At 40.5% G+C, this 23,387-nt stretch overlaps 1 protein-coding gene across 1 annotated transcript in view; it reads left to right on the forward strand.

Annotated features, from left to right (window-relative positions):
• The window catches only part of LOC309558092 (contactin-associated protein-like 5), a 591,346-nt gene that overhangs the window by 533,985 nt on the left and 33,974 nt on the right, over positions 1-23,387 (forward strand). Inside the window, exons 20-21 of the mRNA XM_082261047.1 lie at positions 19,709-19,839; positions 22,065-22,152. Coding sequence (XP_082117173.1) covers positions 19,709-19,839; positions 22,065-22,152 — 219 coding nt within the window. The remainder of the gene's footprint in view (positions 1-19,708; positions 19,840-22,064; positions 22,153-23,387) is intronic.

The raw sequence follows: 23,387 nt of genomic DNA on the forward strand, positions 1-23,387 counted from the left end.
TTTGAAACCTCCGTAAACAGGCGTCTTACTTCTTTGGTATATTTCCCATATTCCTATGTGCCGATTACAATGGAAATTGCCCTTTGGCACCGATTGGTTATCCATCTTATTGTTATTCCAGTTTATATAAAAAAAAAAAAAAACCAGATTGCCATTATTGGACATTATTTGCACATAAATGAAATGTTGAGTTTTAGTTCGGGGAAACCTTACCTATCTATCTCCAGAATTAAGGAGCGCACATGTTCCGCCATGAATAGATATCTTATTAAAGGGAGAATTTATTTCCCAGCTGAACTTCAGAACCTTGTTACAATGTAACATGATTGATTGAACCCCCTATTTATGTCAATGTGTTGCACACAGCAAGACCATCAACAAAATGTACTCGCAATTTGCATCCATTGTATCTGCTGAGTCGGGAATCAGCGCAGCAGATTGCAAAGCTTTAATTTCTGTCTATTTTAGACAGAAACCCGCAGCTGTCTGCAATCTTTATTTCCAATAATATCTCAGGAGAGAAGGGGAATATTAGCTGTCACCTCAAATTGACCGATATAAGATTAAGGAACCTTTAGAACCATCTTTGGAGGCGGTAATTTATTTCATATAGTACGTGAGTATATATGGAGTGATCACCTTTGTAGGCGCCATCTGTTCACAGCGCACACGTGTGATAATGAAATGCTGCCCATGGACTTCTCTGGGGATTGGGCAGAAATATGGAGGTCTAAAAAAATATTCTGTGTATCGAATTTTATATTATTTGAATGTTGAGAGATATTAAAGTGAAACCTTCACCCTCATTTTCCCCCTCCTTGGACAGAACTGTATATATACAGTGCTGTAAAAAAGTATTTGCCCCCCTTGCTGATTTTTTTTTTTTAATTTTAATGTTATTTTTTATATTTTTTATTTTTATATCTTGACACTTTCCCTTTACATTTTTTTTTAAAATCTCTTTTATTCCGAATGTAAACATCCCTTGTAATAGGTGTAGGCTGTGTAAAAAGTATTTGCCCCCCTTGCTGATTTTTTTTTTAATTTTAATGTTATTTTTTATATTTTTTATTTTTATATCTTGACACTTTCCCTTTACATTTTTTTTTTAAATCACTTTTATTCCGAATGTAAACATCCCTTGTAATAGGTGTAGGCTGTGAAAAAAGTATTTGCCCCCCTTGCTGATTTTTTTTTTAATTTTAATTTTATTTTTTATATTTTTTATTTTTATATCTTGACACTTTCCCTTTACATTTTTTTTTTAAAATCACTTTTATTCCGAATGTAAACATCCCTTGTAATAGGTGTGGGCTGTGAAAAAAGTATTTGCCCCCCTTCCTGATTTTTTTTTATTTTAATGTTATTTTTTATATTTTTTATTTTTATATTCTGACACTTTCCCTTTACATTTTTTTTTTAAATCACTTTTATTCCGAATGTAAACATCCCTTGTAATAGGTGTAGGCTGTGAAAAAAGTATTTGCCCCCCTTCCTGATTTTTTTTTTAATTTTAATGTTATTTTTTATATTTTTTATTTTTATATTTTGACACTTTCCCTTTACATTTTTTTTTAAATCACTTTTATTCCGAATGTAAACATCCCTTGTAATAGGTGTAGGCTGTGAAAAAAGTATTTGCCCCCCTTGCTGATTTTTTTTTTAATTTTAATTTTATTTTTTATATTTTTTATTTTTATATCTTGACACTTTCCCTTTACATTTTTTTTTTAAATCACTTTTATTCCGAATGTAAACATCCCTTGTAATAGGTGTAGGCTGTGAAAAAAGTATTTGCCCCCCTTGCTGATTTTTTTTTTAATTTTAATGTTATTTTTTATATTTTTTATTTTTATATCTTGACACTGATTTTTTTTTATTTTTTTGCATATTTGTCACACTTAAATAATTACCCACTTGCCACCCAGGCCAATTTTGACACGTCTCTCCTACATGTAAAAATCATATTTATTTGCTAGAAAAATTACTCAAAACCCCCAAACATTATGTTTTTTTTTAGCCCATCTTTTTATTTCGCACTGTATTTGCGCAGCATTTTTTCACATTTTTATCTCTAACGTTTATGGAGATACCTCACATGTGTGGTTTGAACACCATTTTCATATGTGGGTGCGTTCGCTTGCGAGCACGTGAGCATGGGGGGACAGGGGAACATTAACATTTTTTATTTTATTTTTATATTTATTTTTATATTTTGACACTTTCCCTTTACACTTTTATTCCTATTACAATGAATGTAAACATTCCTTGTAATAAGTGTGGGCTGTGATAAAGTATTTGCCCCCCTTCCTGATTTTTTTATTTTTATTTTTTTGCATATTTGTCACACTTAAATGATTAACCACTTGTTACCCAGGCCAATTTTGACACGTCTCTCCTACATGTTAAAATTATTCTTTTTTTTTTTCTAGAATCTTACTCAGAACCCCCAAACATTTTATAGTTTTTTTTTTTTTAGCAGAGACCTTGAAAATAAAATGGTGGTCATTGCAGCTTTTTATGTCACACTGTATTTGCGCAGCACTTTTTAAAATTTTTATCTCCAACGTTTATGGAGATACCTCACTTGTGTGGTTTGAACACCATTTTCATATGTGGGTGCGTTCGCTTGCGAGCACGTGAGCATGGGGGGACAGGGGAACATTAAGTATTTGCCCCCCTTGCTGATTTTTTTTTTAATTTTAATTTTATTTTTTATATTTTTTATTTTTATATCTTGACACTTTCCCTTTACATTTTTTTTTTAAAATCACTTTTATTCCGAATGTAAACATCCCTTGTAATAGGTGTGGGCTGTGAAAAAAGTATTTGCCCCCCTTCCTGATTTTTTTTTATTTTAATGTTATTTTTTATATTTTTTATTTTTATATTCTGACACTTTCCCTTTACATTTTTTTTTTAAATCACTTTTATTCCGAATGTAAACATCCCTTGTAATAGGTGTAGGCTGTGAAAAAAGTATTTGCCCCCCTTGCTGATTTTTTTTTTAATTTTAATTTTATTTTTTATATTTTTTATTTTTATATCTTGACACTTTCCCTTTACATTTTTTTTTTAAAATCACTTTTATTCCGAATGTAAACATCCCTTGTAATAGGTGTGGGCTGTGAAAAAAGTATTTGCCCCCCTTCCTGATTTTTTTTTATTTTAATGTTATTTTTTATATTTTTTATTTTTATATTCTGACACTTTCCCTTTACATTTTTTTTTTAAATCACTTTTATTCCGAATGTAAACATCCCTTGTAATAGGTGTAGGCTGTGAAAAAAGTATTTGCCCCCCTTCCTGATTTTTTTTTTAATTTTAATGTTATTTTTTATATTTTTTATTTTTATATTTTGACACTTTCCCTTTACATTTTTTTTTAAATCACTTTTATTCCGAATGTAAACATCCCTTGTAATAGGTGTAGGCTGTGAAAAAAGTATTTGCCCCCCTTGCTGATTTTTTTTTTAATTTTAATTTTATTTTTTATATTTTTTATTTTTATATCTTGACACTTTCCCTTTACATTTTTTTTTTAAATCACTTTTATTCCGAATGTAAACATCCCTTGTAATAGGTGTAGGCTGTGAAAAAAGTATTTGCCCCCCTTGCTGATTTTTTTTTTAATTTTAATGTTATTTTTTATATTTTTTATTTTTATATCTTGACACTGATTTTTTTTTATTTTTTTGCATATTTGTCACACTTAAATAATTACCCACTTGCCACCCAGGCCAATTTTGACACGTCTCTCCTACATGTAAAAATCATATTTATTTGCTAGAAAAATTACTCAAAACCCCCAAACATTATGTTTTTTTTTAGCCCATCTTTTTATTTCGCACTGTATTTGCGCAGCATTTTTTCACATTTTTATCTCTAACGTTTATGGAGATACCTCACATGTGTGGTTTGAACACCATTTTCATATGTGGGTGCGTTCGCTTGCGAGCACGTGAGCATGGGGGGACAGGGGAACATTAACATTTTTTATTTTATTTTTATATTTATTTTTATATTTTGACACTTTCCCTTTACACTTTTATTCCTATTACAATGAATGTAAACATTCCTTGTAATAAGTGTGGGCTGTGATAAAGTATTTGCCCCCCTTCCTGATTTTTTTATTTTTATTTTTTTGCATATTTGTCACACTTAAATGATTAACCACTTGTTACCCAGGCCAATTTTGACACGTCTCTCCTACATGTTAAAATTATTCTTTTTTTTTTTCTAGAATCTTACTCAGAACCCCCAAACATTTTATAGTTTTTTTTTTTTTTTTTTTAGCAGAGACCTTGAAAATAAAATGGTGGTCATTGCAGCTTTTTATGTCACACTGTATTTGCGCAGCACTTTTTAAAATTTTTATCTCCAACGTTTATGGAGATACCTCACTTGTGTGGTTTGAACACCATTTTCATATGTGGGTGCGTTCGCTTGCGAGCACGTGAGCATGGGGGGACAGGGGAACATTAACATTTTTTATTTTATTTTTATATTTATTTTTATATTTTGACACTTTCCCTTTCCATTTTCTTAAATCACTTTTATTCCTATTACAAGGAATATAAACATCCCTTGTAATAAGTGTGGGCTGTGATAAAGTATTTGCCCCCCTTCCTGATTTTTTTATTTTTATTTTTTTGCATATTTGTCACACTTAAATGATTAACCACTTGTTACCCAGGCCAATTTTGACACGTCTCTCCTACATGTTAAAATGATTATTTTTTTTTTCTAGAATCTTACTCAGAACCCCCAAACATTTTATAGTATTTTTTTTTTTTTTTTTTAGCAGAGACCTTGAAAATAAAATGGTGGTCATTGCAGCTTTTTATGTCACACTGTATTGCGCAGCACGGGCGGGTGCGTACGTATTGTAATAGGTGTGGGCTGTGAATAAGTATTTGCCCTCTTCCTGATTTTTATTTTTTCGCATATTTGTCACACTTAAATGATTAACCACTTGCCATCCAGGCCAGTTTTCACGCGTGTCTCCTACATGTAAAAATATTTTTTTTTTCTAGAAACTTACTCAGAACCCCTAAACATTTTATATGTTTTTATTTATTTTTAGCAGAGACCCTAGATAAAAAAAAAAATGGTGGTCATTGCAGCTTTTTATGTCACACTGTATTTGTGCAACAATTTTTTAAATTTTTATCTCCAACGTTTATAGAGATACCTCATATGTGTGGTTTGAACGCCATTTTCATATGCGGGCGCAAGTACGTATGCGTTCGCTTCTGTATGCGAGCACGCGGGGTCGGGGGCACTTTCAAATTTTTTTATTTTATTTTCATATTTTGACACTTTCCCTTTACATTTTTTGTTTTATCACTTTTATTCCTATTACAAGGAATGAAAACATCCCTTGTAATAGGTGGAGGCTGTGAAAAAAGAATTTGCCCCCCTTCCTGATTTTTTTTTTTTTTCATATTTGTCACACTTAAATGATTAACTACTTGCCTCCCAGGCCAATTTTAACATGTCTCTCGTACATGTAAAAATCGTAATTTTTTTTTTTTTTTTACAGAGATCCTAGAGAATAAAATGGTGGTTATTGCAGCTTTTTATGTCGCACTGTATTTGCGCAGCAATTTTTAAAATTTTTATCTCTAACGTACATGTGTGGTTTGAACGCCATTTTCATATGCGGGCGCGCGTACGTATGCGTTCCCTTCTGCATGCGAGCACGCGGGGGGGGGGGGGGGGGGGAACTTTCAATTTTTTTTTTTAGATTGTTTATTTTACTTTTATTTTTATGTTTTGAAACTTTCCCTTTACATTTTTTTTTATCATTTTATTCCTTTTACAAGGAATGTAAACATCCCTTGTAATAGGAATACAGCATGACATGTCCTCTGTATGGGGAGATCTGAGGTCTATAAATCCCCACATCTCTCCTCTTGACTGAAAAGCCTAAAATAAAAAAAAAATAAATAAAAAAATCCCGGCTTCCCAGCTGAGGCAACGGCAGTGTTTACAACTGCCGGGTCCAGATGTGACGTCATAACGTCACACCCAGCCTCCGAAGGTCATAGAGATGACCAGGGACCATCTGGCCCTCAATCAGCTCTATGGTAAACGGCCGCCGCTGGCCGATTCATTCTCTGGCTCGCCGATCGCATGGGCGAGCCGGTAGAAGCACCTAAACAGCCGCTATGATTGTTTTTTACAGTGCAGGGAATTACCGGCTGAAAAAGAAGATATCTGAATGATGCCTCCAGCTGTACACATCATTCAGATATCTCCGTTCAAAGTGTATGACGTTGTTGGGCGGGAAGTGGTAAAAATCATCAAACAAATTTTAATTTTACACAAAAATAACCCAAGTAAATCCAAAATGCAGTTTTTAAATGGTGATTTTATTTATTTATTTATAAAAAGAAAAAAGCTGTCCAAACCTGCCTGGCTCCATGTGAAAAAAAATTGCCCCCTAAACCTAATACCTGCGTGTACCACCCTTGGGGGCAACAATTGCAATCAAGCGTTTGCGTCAGGGGCGTAACTACAGGGGTTGCAATTGCAACCGGGCCCCATGCTCCAGGGGGCCTGTGCGGTACCCCTGTAAACCTGGATATGAGGGCCGGCGGGGGCAGCATGTAGAGAAATCACTGTCCTGTAGCTGCAGGAAGAAAATGGAGGAGATTGGTTCCTCTGTATGCTGCCCAAAGCCACTCCTATCCAGTTCACTTGTGTTCTGCTGTCTCTGGGCCACTGTTTTCTGTCTCTGGGCCCCATTGTACAGAAGAATGCAGGGCTGCGGGCATGGTACAGGAGAATGCGGGGCTGCGGACATTGTACAGGAGAATGCAGGGCTGCGGGCATTGTACAGGAGAATGCAGGGCTGCGGACATGGTACAGGAGAATGCAGGGCTGCGGGCATTGTACAGGAGAATGCAGGGCTGCGGACATGGTACAGGAGAATGCAGGGCTGCGGGCATGGTACAGGAGAATGCAGGGCTGCGGGCATGGTACAGGAGAATGCAGGGCTGCAGGAATTGTACAGGAGAATGCAGGGCTGTGGTCATGGTACAGGAGAATGCAGGGCTGCGGGCATTGTACAGGGGAATGCAGGGCTGTGGGCATACTACAGGAGAATGCAGGGCTGCGGACATGGTACAGGAGAATGCAGGGCTACGGGCATTGTACAGGAGAATGCAGGGCTGCGGACATGGTACAGGAGAATGCAGGGCTGCGGGCATGGTACAGGAGAATGCAGGGCTGCGGGCATGGTACAGGAGAATGCAGGGCTGCAGGAATTGTACAGGAGAATGCAGGGCTGTGGTCATGGTACAGGAGAATGCAGGGCTGCGGGCATTGTACAGGGGAATGCAGGGTTGTGGGCATACTACAGGAGATGCAATGCTGCGGGGCTGGTACAGGTGTACCATCCCTGCAGCACTGCATCTCTTGTAGTATGCCTGCAGCCCCGCATAATGGAAGGTAGTGCGGCTGTGGAGGAGTCTCACACTTACCTGTTCCTGAGGCGCCATAGATTTAAAAATGGCGCCCCGCCAGACGGTACCACGTCATTGCGCATGCGCCGCCGCTCGGGAAAGCTCATATATATAAATTTAAGTCATCTCAGGAGCACGGTCGGCCCATTGTTCAGTTTAAAAACCCCCTAAACCGGCTGCGTAGTGAGACTGGTGGGGCTGCAGGATGCGCCCCCCAAGATTTTGCGCCCGGTGCAGCTGGCCCCCCCAGCACCCCTCATGCTACACCACTGAGTGTACCCATTTTCTGATGGCTCTTTCCAGCAGGATAATGCACCATGTCACAAAGCTCCAATCATCTCACCACTGGTTTCTTCACCATGACAATGAGGTCACTGTCCTCCAATGCCCTCCACACTCACCAGATCCGGTCACTGTACTCCAATGCCCTCCACACTCACCAGATCCGGTCACTGTACTCCAATGCCCTCCACACTCACCACATCTCATCCAATAGAGCACCTTTGGGATGTGGTAGAACGTGGATTTGGCATCATGGATGTGCAGCCAACAAATCTGCAGCAACTGTGTGATGCTATCATGTCACCATGGACCAAAATCTCTGAGGAACGTTTCCAACACCTTGTTGTATCTATTCCACCAAGAATGAAGGCAAAAGGGGGTCCAACCCGCTACTAGCAAGTTGTACCTAATAAAGTGGCCAGTGAGTGTATATATATATATATATACTATTTATTTAAAAATTGTTCCATGGTTTTTAATACAATTTGTAATAATCTTACAAATCAGTGAGGAGGAGAAATGCGCACTAATTAGTCACTGGTGGTGTTAGGCCCTCAGCATCCTCCGGTGTCAGAGCCGAGGTGAGATGTGGGGGAGGGGGGGAGAAACCCCAGAGCCCAACTGTGAGAGTTGCATTATGAGCCGGTCACTTGTCACCCCGCTCTCCAATACATAGTACTGTGCTGCAGGCGAGGTCATGGGATCGGATTGCCCATGTTTTTTTTTTTAATTAATTGTGATATGTTTTAATAGAGTTCTATTGGGAGATTCATAATTTTAGCATTTATTTTATTTTATTAATTTTGTAGTAATTTTATTAAACTAAATTAAAATGTAATTCATTTTATTATTATTGAAATAATATTTATATTATTATTATTATTATTTTTTTTTATTTATTTATTATTTTTGTAATTGTATATCATTTTTTAAAATGTAAATTAAAATTCATCTTCAATGTCATTCTATAATTACCCTCTTCAATGGATTTAGGTGTGTGGGGGTGCTGGAAGGGAGGGGGGGGGAGGTAGTTATGACAATAGATTACATGCAATTAACTGACTGGGAGATTCATAATTTTAGTTTTTATTTTATTTGATTCATTTTTTAGTAATTTTATTAAACTAAATTAAAATGTAATTCATTTTATTATTATTGAAATATTATTATTATTATTATTATTATTATTATTATTATTATTATTATTATTATTCTTTTTATTATTATTATTGAATTATTATTAACAATATTATTTTATTTTTTATTTATTCATTAATTAATTTTTTTTGTAATTGTATATAATTTTTTCAATTTAAATTAAAACTAATCTTCAATGTCATTCTATAATTACCCTCTTCAGTGGATTTAGGTGTGTGTGTGTGTGTGGGGGGGGGGGGGGGAGGTAGTTATGACAATAGATTACATGCATTTAGCTGACTGGGAGATTCATAATTTTAGTTTTTATTTTATTTGATTGATTTTTTAGTAATTTTATTAAACTAAATTAAAATGTAATTAATTGTATTATTATTGAAATATTATTATTATTATTATTATTATTATTATTAATAGTAGTAGTATTATTATTAATATTAAATATTATTGAATTATTATTATTATTATTAATATTATTTTATTTTTTATTTATTATTTTTGTAATTGTATATAATTTTTATCAATTTAAATTAAAATTAATCTTCAATGTCATTCTATAATTACCCTCCTCAATGGATTTAGGTGTGTGTGTGTGTGTGTGGGGGGGGGGGGTGTTCAGGAAGGGAGGGGGAGTGCGAGGTAGTTATGACAATATATTACATGCATTTAGCTGACTGGGAGATTCATCATTTTAGTTTTCATTTTATTTGATTACTTTTTTAGTAATTTTATTAAACTAAATTAAAATTTTATTTTATTATGATTGAAATAGTATTATTATTATTATTATTATTATTATTATTGAATTAATATTAATATTATTTTATTTTTTATTTATTCATTCATTAATTTTTTTTGTAATTGTATATAATTTTTTTCAATTGAAATTAAAATTAATCTTCATCAATGTCATTCTACAATTACCCTCTTCAATGGATTTAGGTGTGTGTGCGTGCGTGTGGGGGAGCAGGAAGGGAGGGGGGGAGGGGGACGTAGTTATGACAATAAATTACATGCATTTAGCTGATGTATGACAAATCTTTCACTAAGTAATTAGCTGCTCCGGGGCCAGAAGACACGTTGGGATTCAGTTGTGTCACCACATAATTGTCATCTGGGGGGGGGCGCAGGGGATGGGGGGGGCCCTGCGCACAACTGTGTTTATTCCTTAATTGCACCCATGGAGATCTCCAATGCGATTATCTACTGTCAGGAGAAACACGAGATCTCCAACAACCCCCTAAAGGAAACGATGCTTTACAAACACAGAATTCACTTAAACGTGACTCCGTCCAACATACAGCAACATGATATCGGTGTATAGAGCTGGTGGTGGTGAGGAGGCGACTTGACCCGCCCCCCCCCCCCTTGACAAACATTCTCTGAAAAGCGCTTTACCATGGGTCGCGCTTCAGAGGGCTAACACAAGTGTGTCCCAAGACTCTGCAGGTTTCAGAATTTCATTGTCAGCATGGAAAAATAAACGTTATCTTATGCACAGAGCAGTAACTGTTGTATAACAAATGTAATAAATGTACAACATATACAAAACGCTGTATCAAAATGTGAATACTTTGTAACAAAATAACTGAAGTAAAGCTTTGTTCTCACCATCGGAGCGCATGTAGGGAAGCCCTTTAATTTCAATGACCTGCTCTGTGTGTGAGAAATGCTCAAAAGAAGACTCTGACCCCCTTTGAAAAATCGCACGTTAATGGAAAGTGCGCAAATTTGCGTTCATGGTTGGTGTATGTGCAAAGTATTGGCAACTTTCTGTTGCTAAACTGCCGTGTGAATGTAACTTTACACTGATACATGGCTCAGCATGCTTCACCTATCATGAAAGCCATAGGTGTGTGCAGCCAATCGCATGAGGGTGTGCATCCCAAACCTCAAACACACATACGAGTGTGTATGTGTGTATATACAGTATCTCAGAAAAGTGAGTACACCCCTCACATTTTTGTAAATATTTTATTCTATCTTTTCATGTGACAACACTGAAGAAATGACACTTTGCTACAATGTAAAGTAGTGAGTGTACAGCTTGTATAACAATGTAAATTTGCTGTCCCCTCAAAATAACTCAACACACAGCCATTAATGTCTAAACCGCTGGCAACAAAAGTGAGTACACCCCTCACAATGTCAAAATTGGGCCCAAAGTGTCAATATTTTGTGTGGCCGCCATTATTTTTCAGCACTGCCTTAACACTCCTGGGCATGGAGTTCACCAGAGCTTCACAGGTTGCCACTGGAGTCCTCTTCCTCTCCTCCATGATGACATCACGGAGCTGGTGGATGTTAGAGACCTTGCGCTCCTCCACCTTCCGTTTGAGGATGTCCCACAGATGCTCAATAGGGTTCAGGTTTGGAGACATGCTTGGTCAGTTCATCACCTTTATCCTCAGCTTCTTTAGCAAGGCAGTGGGCAATGACAGGCTGACCCCCCACCCTTCAACCTCTGCAGCAATGCTGGCAGCACTCATACGTCTATTTCCCAAAGACAACCTCTGGATATGATGCTGAGCACGTGCACTCTACTTCTTTGGTCGACCATGGTGAGTCCTGTTCTGAGTAGAACCTGTCTTGTTAAACCACTGTATGGTCTTGGCCACCATGCTGCAGCTCCGTTTCAGGGTCTTGGCAATCTTCTTATAGCCTAGGCCATCTTTATGTAGAGCAACAATTATTATTTTTAGATCTTCAGAGCGTTCTTTGCCATGAGTTGCCATGTTGAACTTCCAGTGACCAGTATGAGAGAGTGAGAGCGATAACACCAAATTTAACACACCTGCTCCCAGAGTGCAGAGTTCAGAGTACAGAGTGCAGAGTTCTGAAGTATGCTATGTATGGTGTGCAGAGTGCAGAGTTCAGAGTGCAGAGTTCAGGAGTATGCTATGTACAGAGTGCAGAGTTCAGGGGTGTGCTATGTACAGGAGTATGCTATGTACAGAGTGCAGAGTTCAGGAGTATGCTATGTACAGAGTATAGAGTTCAGGAGTATGCTATGTACAGAGTGCAGTGTTCAGGAGTATACTATGTACAGAGTGCAGGGTTCAGGAGTATGCTATGTACATAGTGCAGAGTTCAGGAGTATGCTATGTACAGAATGCAGAGTTCAGGAGTATGCAATGTACAGAGTGCAGAGTTCAGGAGTATGCTATGTACAGAGTGCAGAGTACAGGAGTATGCTATGTACAGAGTGCAGAGTTCAGGAGTATGCTATGTACAGAGTGCAGAATTCAGGAGTATGCTATGTACAGAGTGCAGAGTTCAGAGGTGTGCTATGTACAGAGTGCAGAGTTCAGGAGTATGCTATGTACAGAGTGCAGAGTACAGGAGTATGCTATGCACAGAGTGCACATTTCAGGAGTATGCTATGTACAGAGTGCAGTGTTAAGGAGTATGCTATGTACAGAGTGCAGAGTTCAGGAGTATGCTATGTACAGTGTGCAGTGTTCAGGAGTATACTATGTACAGAGTGCAGAGTTCAGGAGTATGCTATGTGCAGAGTTCAGGAGTATGCTATGTTCAGAGTTCAGGAGTATGCTATGTACAGGGTGCAGAGTTCAGGAGCATGCTATGTACAGAGTGCAGAGTTCAGGTGTATGCTATGTACAGAGTGCAGAGTTCAGCCCCACCCCTGGCATTTCACTCAGTAGGGCCTGTCAGATTGGCTGTACGGGCCCCATGATTTCGAATTATTAAGTGTTGATGCCCAGCACACCATTAGAAATTGTGGGGGCCCTGACGACATCACTGAGCTGGTGGATGTTAAGAGAGCTTGCACTCCTCCACCTTCCGTTTGAGGGTGTCCCACAGATGCTCAATAGGGTTCAGGTATGGAGACATGCTTGGCCAGTCCATTACCTTTACCCTCAGCTTCTTTAGCAAGGCAGTGGGCACTGACAGGCTGACCCCCCACCCCTTCAACCTCTGCAGCAATGCTGGCAGCACTCATACGTCTATTTCCCAAAGACAACCTCTGGATATGACGCTGAGAACGTGCACTCAACTTCTGTGGTCGACCATGGTGAGTCCTGTTCTGAGTAGAACCTGTCTTGTTAAACCACTGTATGGTCTTGGCCACCGTGCTGCAGCTCCGTTTCAGGGTCTTGGCAACCTTCTTATAGCCTAGGCCATCTTTATGTAGAGAAACAATTATTATTTTTAGATCTTCAGAGCGTTCTTTGCCATGAGTTGCCATGTTGAACTTCCAGTGACCAGTATGAGAGAGTGAGAGCGATAACACCAAATTTAACACACCTGCTCCCCAGAGTGCAGAGTTCAGAGTACAGAGCGCAGAGTTCAGGAGTATGCTATGTACAGAGTGCAGTGTTCAGGAGTATGCTATGTACAGTGTGCAGTGTTCAGGAGTATACTATGTACAGAGTGCAGAGTTCAGGAGTATGCTATGTGCAGAGTTCAGGTGTATGCTATGTACAGAGTGCAGAGTTCAGCCCCACCCCTGGCATTTCACTTAGTAGGGCCTGTCAGGTTGGCTGTACGGGGCCCCATGATTTCTAATTATTAAGTGTTGATGTCCAGCACGCCATTAGAAGTCATGGGGCCCCGGACAGCCTACCTGATAGGCCCTACTGGGTGAAATGCCAGGGGTGGGGCCAGCAGGAATCTAAAAGATGGCATCCCAGCTAATCAGACTTTTCCTACTTTCCAGCTAAACCTGGGGTTCCCTGCTTACCCAGTGGGGGACTGTATGGGAGGATTGGCCATAGCTACCTATCAGTGGCCCTGGTGATGCCCTGTAAGGGGCCAGGTTCATGACACCCTGCACTCACATGATGTCCTCAGTCTTCCTGGTTCAGACCCGGTTCACACTAGTGCGACTTGTCAGGCGACTTGGTCGCCTGACAAGTCGCGGTGGGTCGCCTGCCATAGATTAGCACAGGACCCGTTCTAATAGGAGCGTCACAAGTCGCTCTGACTTAGAAAAAGGGTGCTGTACTACTTTGGGGCGACCTGGAGGCGACCTGCATAGACTTCAATGATATGAAGTCCGTGCATGTCGCGCCGAGTAGCGTCGCCCCTATGTGAACGGGGTCTGAATGTCTTTTTAGGTGATCTTGTGTTTACGGAACAAGAATGTAGAGAAAAACAAAAAATAAAAGTACCAACAGCGTAAACAATAAAAATTGCAATATTTCATATAAACTCAACAATTAAATCCCCGCACAGCTCATCTAAGCAGTAAATACAAACATCTGAGAACTGCATTAATTATAACTCTGAAACAACAGCGCCGGTATTCCAGGGATTAAAATATACACATACAGACTCTGTCTGTGGTCCAGTCGATGGACAACATAATTGCACTAAAACAAGGAAAGGAAAATGTTTCTTTCCCGGCGCCAATACAGGAGCTGCGTAATTAGGTTATGGTTTTACTATTATACTAAATTATTAAACTACACACGTGAAATACACAAGGGAGCGTAAATCACCCAACAGACATGTAATTATTGGGCAAAGTAATTGAAAACATGATTTGTTTCAGTAAATGTGCAATGGCCTCTTATGGAAATTCAATTTGCAATATATCTTGGGATATATGGTGTTTTTACAGGTTTTCCCAGAGGACACTACAGTTTTTAAATGAAGACCCGTGCAATAAAAGCCGTGGGTCAAAAATACGGCCAGTTTTCAAAGTGCAGTTTTGGTGCAGAGATGAGGAGTTCTTGGTGGTCTACACCCTATAGCAGCTTTTCTAAACCAGGGCTCTGTGGAACACTCATGTTCCTACCGAGGTTTCTAGGGGTTCCTTGAGAAATGGGCAACTTCTGCTTCTCAGATTAGTAACCATTGAGACCAATGATCCTTTAGAGCAGGGATCCTCAAACGACGGCCCTCCAGCTGTTGCAGAACTACACATCCCATGAGGCATTGTAAAACTCTGACATTCACAGACATGACTAGGCATGATGGGAATCGTAGTTCCTGAACAACTGGAGGGCCATGGTTTGAAGACCCCTGCTTTAGAGCTTTGTAAGAGTGGGATTCTTCCCTGGGACTCAAATGTAAGGAGAATTCTTTCCAGTGATCACCATATTAATGTACTATGAGCTGTTGATGGAGTCCTTATAAATAGTGGCTCCCTGAGCCTGAAAAGTCTTTTCAAGGGTTCCTCCATGTTGCCAAAAATGGGCAAGAAAAACAATGATCTGGAAATGTGGTCATAGCTAGTAGTAGTCACATAAAACGGGACCTGTTCCATGATGACCATATGTCTGTTTCCTGGGGACAGTCCCTGTTTCAAGGTGTCTTTCCCCAGATAACATGCTTTCCTGGCACTGTCCCCAGCTCCCCCAAGGTGTAGCGGACACATTTTACTTTGCATGTGCCAACCAGCTCCTAAAAATGGACAAGAATTTAGATACATTTACCCAAGAAGAGCAATGTTGTGGAGATGTTGTCATAGCTAGTAATAGTGCACGTTTCCCAGTGACAGTCCCTTTTTTTTTAGGTGTCTGTCCCTGAAAAAACGTGCATCCCCAACACTGTTCTTAGCCTCCTGAAGTGTAGTGGACACATTTTATTCCACATGTGTGACGAGATCCTTGCTCGCTCGCTTCCGCTCTCCTGGCACTCCTCTGCTTCTAGTGAGTCAGTTTGCAGATCGCAACGTCTGAAGGTTCGGTCACCCAAGGCTCCGGGATCCGAACTACAGCTATGTGCCGTTCGGAATCCATTACAACAAACACCAGGCAGGCTGTATGTAAGTTCAAACAGGAAGACAATTTATTGGAAGTAAACAGCACACTTTTATACAGAATTTGGAACATCCTGCCCCCAACAACCGCTTTCCCATTGGTCAATTGCACAGTACATTCCGTTCTCCTTCAGGTCCTCCTTAGCCATGCAAATGAGGACTTGAAAATGAGTCAGCAGGGATTGGTCCGTTTAGCTTGACCAGAAGGACTGTTATGTGTAATGAGACAGAAGCCCCCAGGGGACAATCAATGTACACAATAGCCAGACACAGAACAATGGGAGGTCATCAGCACTCAGCATGAGACAGGGCAATCCACATTCCCTCCCAATACACAAACAAAAGGAAAGCCTCTCTGACACTGAAAGATATGTAACACACACAGCACTCAGAAATCACAGACCTCATGGCAAATGGGAACAAATCTCAATATTTCTACATGGAGACATTGCTGACAAATTGTAATGTTCTGGTACCTTTGGGTACCCTAATTACTCTTTCATAAGTGTATGCGCCCCACCATTCTCTTTTGGTAAGGTGCGCATACACCTTTAAGACTGATGCTGTCATCACTGAGCGCCGGACTGGATGGCTATTTAGATCGCCGGCTCTCACTCACATGTGTTCGTTCAACCGTCATGGTTGGAGCGTCCTGATCTCTGAGTTCAGCATGTCAAATTTACACGTTCCTGTATCTCGCTACCTGAACCTCTGTTTTCGGATCCTGTGTCTCGCCACCCGATCAACCCTGGCATGCTGTTTTCACCTTCACCCTTCTCACGACTACACTGCTTTGTGCCTTGATGCTAACCTGTCTTGAAGCTCTCATGCTTGCAAGCATACCTCGCTGTCGGAACCACGCTGCGCTGATCCCTGTATCCCGCTACCGTATCATCCGCTCTTGCCGAACCTCTCCTCTACTACATTGCTATTAGTGATAAGTACCCCACAGGGGAAACCTCTATAACTTTCATACTAAAGCTTACACTATCTAGCTCTGCATACTAAGGACTACTACTACATCTGCATTATCTAAGATTGCTAGCTCTTGAGCCTACTACCATCTGTTCTTGCACTGGGTTGATCTCTCTTGTATGTCCACCTGCTACTCTGTCATCTGCTACCATACAGGATTGCTAAACCTATCTGCATCCCATCTGCTACTATCTTACTTTCAAGAACATTTCCTTTCAAGTGTCTGTCATCTACCATCTCTACCCAACCTGTCTCTTCAGCCTATCATCACTGTGTTACTATATACATAAGTCACTCTAGGAAACATCTTATTGAGTGTGTGTATTTACTTGCTGAATTGAGATCATCCACACATGATGAGTCATTGAGAGTTGGGATTGGTGTCTCAGCGTTTCTCTACATGACTACTGAAGTGGAATATTTCTGCAGCTGAAAATCCACATCATACATAAAACGCAGGAGCGTTACACACATATGAAGCAATCCAAACCATCACCCATCTGTCCTTTAATTCCAGTGACGGTGAACACCGTCACAACATGTGCCAACAGGCTCCTAAAAATGGGCAAGAATTTAGATACATTTACCCAAGAAGAACAATGATGGGGAAAGATGGTCATAGCTACTAGTAGTTAGTCACATACAACTAAATTTGTTCTGTGCTGGCCATATGTTTATGTTTCCTGGGGACAGTCCCTGTTTTGAGGTGTCAGTCCCCAGAAAACATGTGTCCTTGGCACTATCCCCAGCCAACCGAGGTGTAGTTGACACACTCCACTCCATATATGTGAGCTGGCTCATACAAAATAAGCAATAATTTAGATAAATTTACCCAAGAAGAACAATGATCTGGAAATGTCATGGCTAGTAATAGTTACATAAAACTGGACTTGTTCTATGGTGACCATATGTCCACGTTTCAAGGGGACAGTCCTTGTTTTGAGGTGTCTGTCCCCAGAAAACATGCTTTGATTACATTGTCTCCAGCAACTCGAGGTGTAGTGGACACAGTTCACTCTGCATGCGCCAACTGGCTCCTAAAAATGAGCAAGAATTTAGATAAATTTACCCAAGAAGAACAATGATCTGGAGATGTCATCCTAGCTAATAATACTCCACATTTCCCAGGGACAGTCCCTTTTTTAGGTGTCTGTCCTCCGAAAACATGCATCCCCAACATTGTCTCCAGCCACCTAAAGTGTAGTGGACATATTTTACTCAACATGTGCCAACAGGCTCCTAATAGTGGACAAGAATTTAGATGCATTTACCCAACAAGAACCATGATGTGAAATGTGGTCATAGCTAGTAGTTATTAGTTACATAAAACTGAACTTGTTTTATGGTGACCACTTTTCTACATTTCCTATGGACTCTCTGTGTTTTGAGGTGTCTGTCCCCAGAAAACATGTGTCATTGACACTATCCCCAGCCACCCAAGGTGGAGTGGACACATTTCACTCCCCATGTATGAGCTGGCTTCTATGGGCAAGAACTTAGATACATCCAGGGCTTTTTTCAGGGGGAACGCGGAGGAACGTAGTTCCGGCACCTCCAACACTGAATGTATATAAGTGCAAGGGGTGCTGGAGGGTCTATTGATGATGGCTGCTGGGGGAACTATTGTCGCTAGCGGGGATCTTTTTGCATGAGGGTCTATTGTTGCTGGTGGAAGATCTATTGTTGTTGGGAGGGATCTTATATTTCTCGGGAGTCAGTTGTTGCTAGGAGGGATATACTGTTGAGAGAGAGGTCTATTGTTGCTGGCTGCTGGAGAATCTAATGTTGCTGCTGGAGGTCTATTGCCACTGGGGTGGGTCTATTGTTGCTAAGGTGGTTTTTTGTTGTGGGGGGGCATTGTTGTGTGGGTGATCTCTTGTTTCTGGGGGGTCTATTGTTGCTGGCTGCAGGGGATCTATGTTGCTGCTTTTCTTGTTATAATTAACAAGTTCCAAACAAATTACATAGCACCACAGAATTATACTTGGTTCTGTGTTTTCTAAAAGATGCAGCACTGGGAGGTGGGTAGGGGGTGGGACCAAGGGACGTGCTTGGGGGTGGGTAGGGGGCGGAGACAAGGGGTGACTCAGAAGGAGGGAGTTCCTGCACCTACTCTCTGAGAAAAAAATCCCTGGATACATCTACCCAAGAATAACAATGATCTGAAAATGTTGTCATAGCTAGTAATAGTCGCATAAAGCTGGACTTGTTTTATGGTTACCATATGTCCACCTTTCCCAGGCATAGTCCCCATTTTGAGGTGTCTGTCCCTGGAAAACATGGCACTGTCCCCAGCGACCTGAGGTATAGTGGACACATTTTACTCCAACCGACTCCTAAAAATGGGCAAGAATACATTTACCCAAGAAGAACTAAGATCTAGAAGTGTTGTCATATCAGTTGACCGGTGCTGTAGCCTACACATTTTACTGTGTCAACACCAACCCAAAAGGGAGCCATTGGAGCCATCTGCACTTTTTCTTCTTGACAACTTCAAGGCCTCTTCCCAAAGCATGCATTCATATCTTAGTGCCTTGTATTTGAAATCTGTTAGTCCTTGTTCCAAAAGTCTATGACCATTTGTTTAAGGATCTTAAAAATGAGGGTGTGATCTTGTTGGTGTGGCTACAAATAAGGGATTTCATTTTGGAATGTGGTTTAGGCCCCTTTCACACATACGGTCCGTTTGTCCGTTTTTCATCCATCCGTTGACGGATAAAAAAAAGGACATCAATGCATCTCTATGCAAAAATGGATGACAATGGATGATCATCCGTTAACATCCGTTTTCATCCGCTTCCGTCAATGTCCGTTTTTTGGAATGGATGAGTGCCCTATTTTTCATCCGTAAAATAAAAACGGATCGGACGAATAATGGATGTAAACGGACAAACGGTCCGTTTTTCAACCGTTTTTGCATTGGTAGTGGATGTAAAAAAAAACTGATGAAAGATGGATGAAACACGGATGAAAAATGGATGAAAAACGGATGAAAACGGGCGAAAAAGGTGAAGGTTTAGTGAGGTTTATATACTGTATATTCAGGGTTTAGTTTGCCTATTTTTCCTCTTATTTCCTAATTCCTTTTTTCCAGGTAGTTTACAAGTGAGATACAAAATTGGCAAAGACGGGATGTATGTGTTTACGTTAGATTCGAAAAGACTGGACAACCGAAAGCTGCACCATGTAAAAATCAACAGAGAGGGGAAGGAACTGATGATCCAGGTAACAAGCCGATCCAATGTCTATGTGCTACATACAGGGACTATACAGTATATTACTTGTGGCAAATAAATGTCTTGTTAGAAGAAATACTTTGTGTCTTGTTTATTTGGGTAATCTTTTGACTGATAAAAGTACGTGTTTAAACCCTTGTCCTGCCTTTTAAGAAAATTCTGTCATCTCCTGATCGGGGCAATATTTGCATTGCACATGTTGCATTTTTTACGCTTTTTTTTTTTTTTGCACAATTTTGGAGCAGCACCAATCATTTTGAATGGGCCTCCCTCCATTTGAAAAATGCTCAAAAGAAGCTCACGTACCAAAGTTTGACATTAAGCCAGGTGCTCTTGACGTCACATGGTGGCAAAATCTCACCACGTTTGGGGTACCATTAAGAGATAAATGCACAGCAAGCTTGTCATGTGTTTTGCCGCCCTAAGGTCGCGCAGAGCTCATTGGTGCATCTGCGCATGCGCAGAGGGGTTTGTGCACAGACAAAAAGACTGGGAATGTTTCTGACTTCCCTTTTGGCAGTCTTTGCTCATGCGTGTGTGAAGATGAACAGGAAATAGGCACACTCTTGGAAATTGAGTCCCGTGGAACATCTACACAGGAGGGAAGGGTGGGGGTAGCGCCCCGCTTAAGTGAGGAAGTGGGGGGCAAGGAAGCACAACATCTCATTGAGGAGGATGGTCTGCTTTAATCCTCTGTGCATATTGAGGACACACAACTGACCCATAACTGTAGCCCATGTAGTCTGTTGGATGTGGCCAGCGGGCCATAATTTGGAGACCCCCTTCTCCAGTGCTCCCATTAGCTCTGATGTTTGTTCATCTTTGACCTCCCTACTCCAGGTTTAAATACATCTGTGCAATTGAGGAATCAAGTACTCATACTCAGGGCTGGGACAAGGGTTGGGCAGGAGGAGCTGTTGCCTTGGGCGCAAAGGTTTATCGCAGGGATGGGGCTCTGTGACCCTAAACCTAAGGGAAGGGGGGGCGCAGTTTGGCATCCTTGCCCTGGGCGCTGGATGACCTTGTCCCAGCACTGCTCATACGCAGGGCCATCTTACCGAATTGGCACACTGGGCAGTTGCCCGGGGGCCCCACTTGCCATTGGGGGCCCACCTGCCCAGTGACCCAGCCCCAGCCAAGCATTAGTCCAGATTCCCATGTGCATTCCGCCACTGAACTTACAGGGTGGCAAGCGCCTGTCCGCCCTGCTCAGCTGTCAGGCTACTCGGGCCATGGAGGGGGAGCCCACAACTGCAGGAATGCCTGTCTGCCTCCACAGGAACAGGCACGCACTGGACAGTCGAGTCTGACTCCCGTCTGTGTGTGTGTGTTCACCGGACCCAGCCGCCAACTTGGAAGCTGTCATTAACCTGGCACTGCTGTACCAATAAATATTGTATTATCGATAATTTGCATTTTTATTCTCGTGGGTGATTGTGTAGGCAGGGCCCCAGTGCACTTGCATTGCCCGGGGCCCTATAATGCTCTTAAGATGGCACTGCCCATACGTATTGCCTAACATCTGGGTGGACCAGTGGGTAGACCAATGGCAAAGATAGAATAATTTGCTTCTTTTTTTTTTTTTTGGATTGCTATTTTTGCTTAGATATCAAGCTACAACCATTAAATACAATATTCCATCCACTAATCCACTTTGCTACATGTTCCTTCAAAATATCACAGTAGTCTATTGTTACCCATTATTCAAGCCGGCACTTGTAGCAGTATAATGTAATATCAGCACATTTTAGAAGAAATTACAACAAAAAGTTTGACCTTTCTACATTTTCTTTTTAAATGACGACAATAAAAGTCTCAGATGGCGTTGGCGTTATTTTAATGGTAAAATGTAAAAGGAATGTATACTTTCAGTATTCTTAATATCTGTTTTACGACCTGATATTAAAAGAGCAAAAAAAAAAAAAGGTTTGGTTAATCCACCTTCCTGCCTCCTGTAGGTTTGATTTTCATGTGATATTATTATACTGCCGGGTTCTATAATTATGTAATTTATCTACATTGTAACTGGCGCTCACCCTGGATTGATTAATGTTAAACGGCGCAATGCTTTGTACTTTTCATTGTGATAAAAAAAATTATATTGCTGTGATTTTCACTTTTTATTGGAACTGTAGGCTTGCTTCACGCTACATGTGTGTTCGCTGGATTCTTGTAAGCCAAAGATTAAAACTCTTTTTTTTTTCTTCTTTTCAGGTTGACAAGATAACGAAAGAGCGACATAATTTTTCTTCGGATATTTACTTCAAAGCCATCAGATCGCTTACAATGGGAAAGGTTTTAGGTAAGCTCTTGCTCTTATTCATGAATTTTAGATTATTTAACCAGTTTTCCTCTAAGGAAATTGCTTAAATGGTAACTCCACTTTCGTGGGGGAAAAAAATAGCAAATAAAGAAAAAACAATATAGCGTATACAATTGCGAGACAAATCATATTGTAATTGAATCTTATTAACCACTTTACCCAGGGCCAGATTAACGTAGGGGCTATTGGAGCTGCAGCTCCAGGCCCCTACCTTTATATAGGCCCCGGGTTGGCCATATTCACTGTTACCGCTCTTCTGTCACTTGTAAACACAGAAGTCTGGCTTCTATGCTCGCTTCCCCAGGCAGCTCCCTCAGAACCTCCCCACACAGCACGAAGGCCGGACAAGGAGGGACAGTTGCCGATGCATGGATGTGTTTATGGGCTTCAGAGACAGCATCCCATGTTGAATTAGGCATGCATGGCTGCACCCTTCCTCCTCTGGGTGCATGCCAAGGCACGGCCCTTAAGGCCCTTCAAAATCCTCAGCACCAAGCCCATGATGCTCTTAATCCGGCCCTGACTTTACCACTAGAGGATTTTGCTGTCTTACGTCTGGGCCACTTTTTGCGGTTCGGCGCTGTGCGACTTTAATGGACAATTGCGCGGTCGTGCGACGCCGTACCCAAACGAAATTTACGTCCTTTTTTTCACACAAACAGAGCTTTCTTTTGGTGGTATTTGATCACCTGTGCGATTTTTATTTTTTGCGCTATAAACAAAAAAATAGCGTTTATTTTGAAAAAATAACAATATTTTTCACATTTTTTTATATGAAATTCCCCCCCAAAAAATGTAAAAATCAATTTTTTTTTTACATTTTTGGCCAATTTGTTTTCTGCTACCTATGTTTGGTAAAAAAATCACAATAAGCGTATTTTGATTGGTTTGCGCAAAAGTTATTGCGTTTACTAACAAAGGGAAAGATTTCTGTCATTTTTGGTGTTTTTTTTTAACGCGTAATGGCGGCGATCTGCGATTTTTTTTTGAGGGACTGTGACATTGCGGCGGACAGATCGGACCCTTGACTGACATTTTTGACACTTTTGGGGGTACCAGTGACATTACTGCAGTAATCAGTGCTATATATATGCACTGTTACTGTAAAAATGACACTGGCAGGGAAGGGGTTAATTTTATTGGAGAGGGAGGGGTTAATGTATGCCTGGTGCATACTAACGTGTGTGGGGGGAGGTGACTGTGTGACACAAGGA

The sequence above is a fragment of the Pelophylax lessonae genome (assembly GCF_965119305.1).
Source record: "Pelophylax lessonae genome assembly, chromosome: 6".
Taxonomy (NCBI): Eukaryota; Metazoa; Chordata; class Amphibia; order Anura; family Ranidae; genus Pelophylax; species Pelophylax lessonae.